This window comes from Vitis riparia, chromosome 12, assembly GCF_004353265.1.
Source record: "Vitis riparia cultivar Riparia Gloire de Montpellier isolate 1030 chromosome 12, EGFV_Vit.rip_1.0, whole genome shotgun sequence".
NCBI lineage: Eukaryota > Viridiplantae > Streptophyta > Magnoliopsida > Vitales > Vitaceae > Vitis > Vitis riparia.
In genome coordinates this window covers 20,521,184-20,532,848 of record NC_048442.1, presented here as the reverse complement: position 1 = coordinate 20,532,848, position 11,665 = coordinate 20,521,184, and the positions used below count along the sequence as shown (strand labels likewise).

Here is an 11,665-nt window from a genome sequence, read left to right as displayed (position 1 = left end):
ATTTTAAAAATAGATAATATTTTGAAAGCTTTTGTATTGGACATCAGTGTACAACACCCTATGGAGAATAAGCTGAGAAATTTCTTTTTATATGTATATTAGAGTTTTCAAACAGAATTTTATTCATTAAAAATAGTAGATAAATATTTTCCAAAACGGTTCTAAAAAAATATTTTAAGAAATGATTTTGAAAATGTTTTCAAACAAATTCTTAATTTCTAACTTTCTTTTCTTTTGCTATTTGGAAGTAGGTTTTATTCATGAAATATGAAAAATAAAAAATGTTAAACAAAACTATATATATTAGGGAGTTTGTTCAAGAAAAATTTGTTTGATTGGGCATTTCAAATGGAATGTTTGAAGACGTAATTAACTTACACTAGAACAAAATTATAGATAGTGGTCTTCTACATCACTTTTTGGGCTTCAAAGTTCACCATGTTCTACAGCAGGAGAAACTACACCCATGGTATGGTGGGCTGCTGCATACATCCTCTTGACTGGTATTTTGTTTATAACTTTCCACGTGATGATTTCAGCCCATTGTGCATGACCAGCCCAGAGGCAGAATGGACAGTCAAGAGTCAAGACTCCAAGAGAGAGTGACCGAGTGAGAGAGGCAGTGGGCAGTGGCCACAAGGAAAAGAGAATTTTTTGAGAACGTAAATTTGATTATAAAAGGGTTTAATGTTTAAGCTAAAACCCAGAAGAGGATAAACATTAATGAGCACACTTCTCAGTTGAAACAAGCCAATTCACTTCTTTTGGTGCTAGTTTCCATGCTACTTCTTGACTGATTCTTACCCTAAGATTCATCTCCCTCCTTCCGCAAAACATGGGCATGTGATCTACAACACATACATACAAACACACACACAGATCGGATACATTGCCTATGTTCGCGGCGACACTTTAGCCAACACCAAGCCATTCACACCTAGATTCTTTGCATTATAGCCTTTTTATATGGAGTTTATGAAGAAAGAGATCAGTATGATTATTCTCAAAGTCCAAAACCAGATGGGTGTGTAGGCTTCCCTCATTCTATTTTACTTGCTTTTGAGATCTCTCTCATCTTAATTTTTATGCTTTGGGAATATTTGGTCATTTATTGCATGTGTTAGCATTTTGGTTTTTTAAATATTGTAGCTAGGAGTTAGGTTTGGAGGAGTTTATATTAATAAAACACCTAGAATAATGCTAGGTTTTCAATTAGAGTCTGCCACATTGTACAAATAACTTTAATTTTTACAAAAAAAAAAAAAAAATTTATGATTCTTTTAATGAAGACTTTATAAACTTTTTGTTTTAATTTCCAAGTGCCTGATAACCCTAAGGCTATATGGCATTGATGTGATTGAAGGGTGGATAGGAGTTGATCATCCTTTCATGAATTCAAACTTAGAAATTGGGTTGGGTATATTATGTCAATGGAAGTCTGCTTCATCTCTGCAGGTTTGGCTAGCAAAGACTTGCAAGCTCAAAAATGGAGTTGGCACTGATCAAAGACTAGTACTCTTACAGACTAATCGGTTTATCAGCATCGATGGATTGGTTCATTAGAAGGTCAAGGACATTCTATCATGATAACATCTATATGAACAACATACTGTATGTGCACAAAAATCAGATTAGATTAAACAAGTTCTAAGATCTGATTTATCTGCCATTTTCAATTTGGACCTCCAATGCCTCGTTATCGGTATCGCAGAACCCAAGTGGCTAAAAACAAATGTGTATAATAAACTATCCATGGTTTTTGGTAGAACGACATAGCCTCGGTCTCCATCCATCCTGCTTCTGTAATTGAGAAAGCATGATGGATGAAGAACGTCATCATTTCTTGCAACTTTCATGGGCCCTCTATGTATGAATTATATTATTCTTTCATTGTTTTATCTTTTTAGTTTATTAATCTTGGTGACAAGGGATCATAACTTGCTAGAAATGGCTACTGATCTTGTTCTTGAAGCTTCACTATGACACGTATATATACCTAGTTTTACATTATAGAACCCTATGATAGATACAAGCTGAATCGACAATGCATGACACTGAAGCATGGTGATTATGAGAAATAATATTAATTCTTGTATGTACAGACCTAGTTATTGAGTTTTAATTTCTATCTCTTTATTTTTCTTCACATATAATTTAGATTCATTATAGATTGTCACTGAAATGAAAATATATAGATGAAATTTGCAACTTAGTGGTGGTTTGATAAACTAACTTAATAACTTAAAGTGATTTAATAATTTAATTTAAGTCATAAAATAAATTAAGGTGATGTTTGTTTTTTTTTGGCTTTTTGCTTAAAGTAATTTGTTTTCAGAATTTAGGTTGTTTGTTTTTATACTTTTTTATGATTTATTATAAATTTTTTATTAAATAGAAAAAGTCAAAATATGTAGTTTTTTATAATTAAATAGAAAAAATAACATATTGGATTTTTTTTTTACTTTTTAATACTTAATAGAAATAAAATATTACAAAAACAAACAACTTAATATTTAACAATATTAAGCATTAATGTTCTATTTAGAATTAAGTAAAAAAACAAACACCACCTAAGTATGTTTAGTAAAATGATGATTTAAAGTTAAAAATAATTTTAAGTTATAAGTGAAAACGATTAATCCATTTTTAAGTCTACATGTTTATTTTACCTTTTTACCTTCATTTATCTTAATTATTTTCATGATCTCCTTTGTTTTTTCATAACCTTCACTGTTACTCAATCTTTTATACCCTAATTATAATTTATGAGGATAAATATGTCAATTTAAAGATTTAAAATATGTTTTAAGTTAATTTGATCAAACAAACTTAATACCTAAAATAAAATTAAATAATAAATTTTAAGTTAACAACTTAAATTATTAAGTAATAAATATTAAGTTTTATCATACATCCTTTACTATATCTCTAAATTTTTGGGTTGAGTGAAGTGAAAATGGGACAAATTTCATGTAACTGAAAAAATTAGAAGTGGTTTATGAAATTCTTCTTGGCGTAGGTTTTGGTCATAGATTATTGGAATTGGAAACCTTTTGCAAGTGGGTTCGGGGGAGTTTCTATACAGATTTACAGAGAAAGTAGTGGATGGAAAATGAGGCAAATTCATCCATGAAATTTAGGGCTTGATGCAGTAGCTAAGAGTCTAAGACATACAACTTTGCTAATGAAACTTCCTCATCTGGCGTATTAGAGCATTGGTGTATATTCCACCAAAGATTCTCCCTTTGGTTTGCCGATGCAATAGAATAATGAAAATGTCAACTCCCCATGCAGGAGAAGACAAAACATAAATGGGTTAATCGGTGATTAGGGAAAGATGAACAATTCCTTAATTATTTTCTTAACTACACAAAACCCGATTAACCCGATTGATTAATTTCCTCACCTCTCCTGCATAGCCTTTACCATTCAAACTCTTACTTTAATCCTTCGAATATTTGTCTTCATTGCCTTATTGGAATCCATGAATCTTTCTCTGTCTCTCTCTCTCTCACACACACACACATCTTCACACATAAAAATGTATTCACACATACCTATAGTCATTTTAATAAAATGTCACACATATCTAGTCAGGTTTCGAGTGTCTTTTAGCTAAACCTAATCCATTCAATGATTCCAATAGTGACCTCTTCTCTTTCCAAAGACTAAATAAACAATCTCTGTCGTGTGAGGACAAAATTTTCAAATTCTACCTAAAATGCCTTGGAAAGTAAATCCTTGGACAGTAGGTAGGAAAATAGAGAAAAAAGACAACATAAGGGTATAACTAATTAATGCTTTATGGGAGACAACAGGTCTTTCTTACCTATCATCCATCATTCTTTCACTTTTTCCCCTTCTATAACTTGTACTGTCTCCTTCAATTTCTAGACCAAGTGTTGGGTGCCTCAACATTACCAGCTGCTAGCATTTTTTATTTTGCAAATTAGATCTTTGGAATAGGGTGATTCCATACTAATTTTTGGTTTATTAATGAATATATTTTCATTAATTTACAAAAAAGAGCAAGATTGTTTGTATTCCCTTTTATGAACTTTCTGAATGTCTTAATTCAAAAACTCTATTTTATTACTTGGCATGTACTTTAAGCAGTGTAAAGGACTGGAAGCTCATGAGTGGAGTGCAAACATTTAGGAATACCCTTTTCTTTGATCATTCAAGTAATCAGGAGATACACACATACAAAGGAAGAAAATGTTAGTTGATTCTCTTTCCAAGGAGCTCCATCTATTACCAAGAAGTATGACTACCTAAGTATGAGCTTGCATACTACAAAACATATACCTATTTTTAAATATTGGAGTATGAACACAATGACTCTGACGTGGGTCTCACTCAATAATTTATCTAGAGTGAGGAAAAGGTTTATATACATATATTAATATCATTATCATTTGCTGGGAGAAAGTTCACCGTCCTGTATTTTTTTTTTTCTGTAAATGAGCTTAATTAATTAGTTAAAAAAATAATATCATGAAGGGTTGTATTATGATCTTCTAATAATTCACTATTTCTTTTTGTAATTACGCATAAACTGGTTCTTGAATTCATCGACACTTCTCTTATAAGAATCCCAATATATAGAAAAAATGCCAACAGACATTTTTCTAAAGGTTGGTTGATGTTGACACGTGAACTAAGATTCTAGCTAGCAGAAGGCTAGTTTCTTGGCTAATATGGGGTTTCATATATATACCAGTTCTCATTTTCAGCCACTCAGAATCAATTATCTAAACATCTTAGCTTCCAGTTATTTTGTGCTCAACAAAGGAAACTTTACATATATGTATGTTAGTTTATATATCCATATAGAAGGATGACATGGTTCTAAAAACTTAATAACTAGGCAATAAATCTTGGGTGGATGATCAACAATCTGAGGTTTCAAAAACATATAGTTTTTATTCAACCTTTGCTATTTGCCAATTTATCCCATAAACAAGTTTTAGGTAGGTATTGTGCTCCGTGTGACAAGGAATCTTTCATATTAATTATATGACTAGATAGATAATATATATACATATATAATCCCCTAGTAGAATTGCCCAGCTAGCTGTGACGTAGCGATGCTTATAGGGAAACCTAAGACATAAATTTAATCACCTCACTTAAAAAAATCACGGTAATTCATTTAGTCCCTAAATCAATACTTAGTTTTCAAAGAGGTCTTGAGAACTGGTTGTCCTTGGCACCTTTTATATTGAATTGTGCTTGCTAGATTAGAAAATTAATCAGGCTAGCTATAAGTAGCCTTTACCATCCAGATATCATTTCCACATCCAGAGATTCGGAATACAGTTCTTTGTGAGCTGTGCTGGCCGAACACTTGGTCTGAAGCCAAAGCATGATTTCTGGTTATATATGGATTATTAATTAGAACCACTAGCAACAGTTAATTTCAATCATTGATCAACTAAAAAATTCTACACTAAGCTGAATCTTTAAATTAGAAACCATACACTTCTTTTTTCCTTTTAACTTGGAAAAGATAGGTAGGTAATACATGATCAGCTATTGTTTTTAATGTACTTTAGCTCTACATACTTAACTGATAAAACTCATAAAAGAATATGTGATAGTTCCTTGGGGAGACGTGGTTGAGTCTTAGCTTGCCTAAGACCTTAACTTGTGTCATCATATTTGGTCTCATCAGACATGACTCGAGGTGGGAAACCATGAATGAAATTCTTTCTTCTCATCTGCAGATGTATGCTACTGAGTCATGTTAACTCTTACTGCATCCATGATTGATTTGTTATTTGTTTTATATGTTTGTAATCAGATTTAGGGTTATTGCCCTAAAACCTCACAATTTTTTTTTTTTTTTAATAAAGCTGGAAGCATTGTGTGCATGTTTTTGCCCACCAAATTCAGACTATTTTACAGTTAACATAGGCTAATTTGGCTGGCCCAGCACCATGGATAACAATGAGATCTATTCAAAGGGTTTACAATTTCCAGATCAGAACAATGAATCAAAATGGTGGGAATATAAACAACATAAACTAAAGCCATAGGGAACAACAATAAGAACAAAGGGACAGAGAAATAGTGTTAAAATATAGGAAGAAAGTCATCTCTTGAAATGGTTGAGCAATACAACAAAGAGAGCAGTCCCTAGCAGAGGTCAACCATGAAGATTATCACGGATGAGAGAGAGAGAGAGAGAGAGGGATGGACAACCTGTCAAAGAAGACCAAAACGAGAAAGGCTCGAGAAGTCACATGATTTTCAACAGTTCAAGAGAGTGGTGGTGGCATCTTAACTCGTAGTATTAGTATTGTTATCCTAGTGTAAAAAGGACAAAGTGGAATTGTCCGACCAATGTCTTCCCTTTCTAATATAGTAATTGAATTCTTTAAGAAATCTGAAGTATGACTAATGGCATGAAGCTTAATTTCAACAGATTCCTAGCCAGAAAATAAAATAACTCCCCAGAGTTCAATGCAGCCAAATCATCTCAATGCATAACACAAGAGTACCATGCAGTAGATCTCTCCCTCTCCTCTCTCTCTCTCTCTCTCTCTCTCTCTCTCTCTGTGTCTTAAGATTTGATCTATTCTTCGTTTACTGAGTTGTTTTTGGTCAATCAACATATCCATCAATTGATACACCAGCGTGCCTCATGTTGGTAAGTTCATAGGAATCATCCTTTGATCTACTTTTCAGATACATGCTTTGGATTTATTCATCAAAAAACTTCTTTTCTGTTGGTAGGGAAGCTGGTTACTTCATGATCCATCGATCTTATTTGAATCCAATACAAAGTGTTCTCAAAATATAGGAAATTTGATACACTTATTGATTCTGCCGCTACTTTTCATCTGAGCAGTCCAAATCGTGGAAGAAAGAATGAATGAAGCTCCGTCATCAATGGTTTGTACTCAAGAGAAAAGATTAAATCCTCTGTGCATCCAAGTCATTAATTTCTTCAGGAAGCTTAGACCCTAAGGTTTTATGTTGTATCAAATTTCAGGATTTTAGAAGTTCCATAAATCATTCCCTTTTCAATCTTTGGCCACTTTTTCTTTTTCTTCCTCCCCACCTAATTTTAAACAGTTTCTTATCATTTCCAGAAAAGATGTATCATTTTCCTTTTGCATTCAACAAGAAGTTGATCATCCAAAATTTTCTATTGCCAATTCAAATAACCAAGCTTACTAATAGTAAGTGCTATTTTGTAGCTAAATATTGCTATTCAATTGCTATAAAAGCTCAAACCTGAATTTCAGTTGATGATTCAATATATTCCTCTTTATATCTGTTGATTAATTTTTTTTTTCTGGAATTTTCCAGGTCATCTGCATTTCGCATCATTCATTGTGTTGTTTTTAACATTTCTGAAGTATTACCACCTATCTCGTAGTTTTGCAAAGCATGAACTACCATGAAATGAATTAAGAAGGCAAACAAAAATAGAGTTCTTGACACCTTCTAAGGCCATCATCATGCTGGAAAATTTCTTCCCCACCTGGGCACAAAAATAAAATTGTGATTCTGTGCAAATTGATGAAGATGTTTAAAGGGTTTCTAGTGACACATGTACATACTGCTGCCGTACATTTTTTTCTCTTTAGAAGAACACACATACTTATGAAGGCATTTTCATGAAATAAATGCATGGTGAATTTGTTAGAGTTAGCAGTTGATCATTTGATATTACATATATATGCATATTAGTTAAGCATACATTACTCCAGGGATAATATCTTGGAGGTTTGTACTTGGGAAAAATCATTTTGATAACATGATATTCATGTGTCAAAAGAGGCTTCAACATGAAATAGGAAGGAATTTCCATTGTTTTTTATTTTTTTATTTTCCTTTGTCTTTGAAGTACAATATAATGCCATTGAAGGGAGCCTAGTAGGCTAGTACTATGGAAAATACATGAACCAATACTGTTCTAGCCTTCTAGGAAACTTAGAATGCCATTTTGTTCACTCCACATTTTTTTTCTTGCTTTCATTTTTATTACTAATATTTGGAGGAAAATTCTTAGATTAATTACTGCTCTTAATTTTTCCCTTCACCACATTAATATTTCTATAGACATTCATAAAATTGAGAAAGTAAAATTTACATTCATTTAATTACCATTATTCACTTATTTATAAGTAATGCAAGAATAATTAGGTAACTAGAAATTCAGGCATATCAGTTGAGTTTGATCTCAAAACTCTCCTTTTTACATTGATGGGTTGCATGGTGTATTCCTTCTAATGCATCCTATACATTCAGTTTGTTTGCATTTTTTTTTAATACATTCATTTATAACAATGAATAAGAACATTCATATTTGGAGTCAAGAACACATCATTTTGATCAATTAATTCATTTGGAATGCAACTGAAGATCTCTTTGGAAATTTTACATATGCATGATCATTTAAGTAAAATTTGTCAGAAATTATTAATTCCTCCTATCCTCATCATTCTAATGCATTTGTTTTCTTCTTGCCTCAAAATGTTATCTATCTTAATTATGCTATACTTCTCATCTGCCTAGCTAATGCAAATCAATGATTCAAAATCTAACAGCACACAAGACTGTCCTCAACAGCCAAGTAGCTACCAGGAAGTCTAGAAGTTCAACGCTGCGGGGAAATGCTAAAGAGATAGAATACTATTAGCCATGGCTGAGAGAATAGAGATTTCTGATGATGATAGGAGTGATGGAAGTGAAATTCAAACCAAAACCTCATCTCTATTATGTTTTCCAGGGCATTTGTCCTTTGACTTGAATCAAAAGGCCATGGATGAAGAGGATAGTAGCACCACTGGTGTTCCTGAAAATGAAGTTAAAGAGGACGAGACATCAACAGATGCTAATTACAGTAACAGTAGTAACAACACAACTGTAGAAGGGAAAGAACGAACAACAGTTAGGCAATATATTCGATCAAAAATGCCTAGGCTCCGTTGGACTCCTGATCTCCATCTTGCTTTTGTGAATGCTGTTGAAAGGCTTGGTGGGCAAGAAAGTAAGTTTTCTTTGGGTGCAGACTTCTGAGTCTATTTCCATTTCATCGTTCAGAAATATCAATTGGAATAGGGAAGAGAAGAAAGTTATTGCTCTATCATCTTTGTGGAATTGTTTTCCCAAAGATTTTTCCATCCCACACAAATAACTGAAAGAAAACTATTTTCTTAATGTATCATCCCTTTTTTTACTTTGATTTTGTTTGAATAAATGCAGGAGCAACTCCCAAATTAGTTCTTCAGTTGATGAATGTGAGAGGACTTAGCATAGCTCATGTAAAGAGTCACTTGCAGGTAATGAAAATGACCCAAGTTGGTTAGGTTAACTCTGTCAACATTTATATCAGAGCGACTAGTCCCATTATTTTTAACCATTAATATTTTTGCCTTTGTCCATTTTCCTGAATTTATGCATGGTGATCTTCAAATTCAGATGTATCGAAGCAAGAAGCTTGATGATTCTGGACAAGGTAAAATTTCAGTGCCCTTTTAGCAGTTCAACACAATATCTTCGGTTTATAAGGTCTGTTAGCATACAATTTAAAGACAGGTTGACAAGTTGATGAAACAAACTAGCCAAAACCACTGATCAACAAAGTATGACATCTAAACTACAGGGCTTTGATCACATGAATAGCTTTCACGCTATTCAGCTGTATCTAGCGTCTGGATTGCATCTTCAGCTTGAATTGGCCTATTTATGGATATAATAGGTCATTATTTGAACATGACTTTCAAAACAAGAGTAAAGAGAAAATGCAAAAATTAACCAAAAGACAGTTTTCATGTTAGATTAGAGTTCGCTCATTATTTGAAGAATGTAATAGTATCAGATTCATGAGCTCTTGCTGGTTTATGAGCTGATCACTATTTTTCTGTTTTCCCTTTATTTATTTGTTTATTTATTATTATTTTTAATTTGTGCATCTTTTGTACAGTTCTATCTCACACGAGTAGACCGATGTATGTAAGAGATCACATTCTGGAGATGTACCAAAGAGCCAGTCCTTACGGACACTTTAGAATGGAGAACAGGAGCCACTTCTTTTCTCCTGTATTGAGACAGAAGTTTGACCCCAAAGCTAGCTCTTCAAGGTCACTAAATTACAACTCCAGTGATGAGAAACCCAAAAGAACTTGTTTGGCAAATGTTTTAGACATATTCCTAACTGATGATCTCTGTCCTTTTTCTCTCATATTATAGAAACCAACAGTGGGCTTTCGATCATGATGTGAGGAAAACAAGTTCGCTATGGACCAAGGATTCTGAACTTGATCTGATGAGTACGGATTGGAACAAGGACCGGTCAACAAACTCACACCTGTTTGATGTAAGGGATGGGGGAACAGGAATTGTGCCGATTCATACTAGCCGATTTGTTGAAGAGAAGAAGTGGCCTCCACGCGAGTTGATTGAAAATCAAGGGAAGGGTAGAAATAATTCTCTAAATATATGTTGGGATGGTTCCTATTCTGAACTTCTATCAAACCAAATGCATCCGAAGCCAATTTCATTTGGTGGCAATAACTATGCCATGCAGCCTTCTATTTGGAGTACCAATCCCAGCATCATCAACAAACAACTTCAATCCAACAGATGTAATCCCTTGTTCTTATCAAATAGCTTTGAACCTGAGTTTGAATCCCCATTTCGAGTCGAGGTATTTAACATAGATCACTCTTTTCCATATGCTTATATCTGAAATTGGTTAATTGAACTGACTTGATCTAACCCTTTTAAAATGCAGCTCCACAGGTTACAAGAAAAACAACCCCAGAGCATAAATGAAATGGTATTGCAAGCAGAAGAAAGTGCCTTTGTAGACAGGTTTAAAGAGAAGAAACAGCTACCTGATTTACAGTTAAGTTTGAGCCACAACTTTGAAATTGGTAATGAAGTGAATATTAATCCTCGGGAAAGCACCAAAGAGATCAGCACAATGCTTTCTCTTTCTGTGGCCAACTCTTCGTCGAGAAAACAAGCACAATCTAGTGAAAACAGAAGAGATTTGGAAGTTAACATTTGGGATAGTTACAAACAAGTGGTACCAAGGCCACAGGGCTGAGTACTTATTAGGATCTGACCATGTAAAATTGAGCATAGAAGTGAGATCTTTTAAGTACTTGTCTTAAAGGCCAAACTGGACAATTAGTTTTGCTGCTCACAATAAGGAATCCCCAGTTGTTTCTCTCAGGTTAAAACTGGATGATAGTTGCAAGCTAGCATTTTTCTTTTTCTTTTTTTTTCAATATTAAATATTTAGTTCCTCAATTTCATCATATGGTTTTGCTGAAATTAATTAACATACAAGTTCAAAATAATATATACTGAATGAATTAACTGCAATGCGGAGTATTTGCCTACGTGTACTAAAGCTGTAAATCAAGCTTGTCACTAAAAAATGCAGCCTTTTGAGATATTTGCAAATGGTTCATTGCTTAGATAATGAGTCAGTTAAAAAGGATGCTTTCTCAGGCAAAATGAATTTGTTGTCTTTCATGGGTTCCAAGATATATGACAAGAAACAAGCTCTCTTTCACTTTCACTTTCCAACTACTGATTGCTAGTATGGAAATCTCACTTTGAATATATACAGTCGTGTGGGTGTATGTTTATTATGTGAAATCCTTCAATCAGTAAGATTATACACATTCCTCCA

General features: G+C 33.3%; 1 protein-coding gene across 2 annotated transcripts; it reads left to right on the top strand.

Moving 5' to 3' along the window:
- Positions 1-6,449: 6,449 nt before the first annotated feature.
- Positions 6,450-11,228, top strand: LOC117926430 (putative two-component response regulator ARR21). Of its 2 annotated transcripts, XM_034845525.1 has the most exons (8): positions 6,450-6,655; positions 6,742-6,900; positions 8,565-9,007; positions 9,223-9,299; positions 9,439-9,475; positions 9,944-10,100; positions 10,210-10,666; positions 10,754-11,228. In XM_034845525.1, the coding sequence occupies exons 3-8, from the start codon at positions 8,659-8,661 to the stop codon at positions 11,069-11,071; spliced, it is 1,395 nt and encodes a 464-aa protein (XP_034701416.1). In that variant the 5' UTR covers positions 6,450-6,655; positions 6,742-6,900; positions 8,565-8,658; the 3' UTR covers positions 11,072-11,228. The 2 variants fall into 2 exon arrangements, with proteins under 2 accessions (XP_034701416.1, XP_034701417.1); XM_034845526.1 differs by lacking the exon at positions 6,742-6,900.
- Positions 11,229-11,665: the final 437 nt, after the last annotated feature.

Coding starts and splice junctions, on each gene's coding strand:
- LOC117926430 (XM_034845526.1), top strand. CDS start 8,659: ATGGCTGAGAGAATAGAGATTTCTGATGATGATAGGAGTGATGGAAGT. Junction 9,476..9,943: donor GCTTGATGATTCTGGACAAG/GTAAAATTTCAG, acceptor TCTTTTGTACAG/TTCTATCTCACACGAGTAGA. Junction 10,101..10,209: donor CCCAAAGCTAGCTCTTCAAG/GTCACTAAATTA, acceptor CTCATATTATAG/AAACCAACAGTGGGCTTTCG.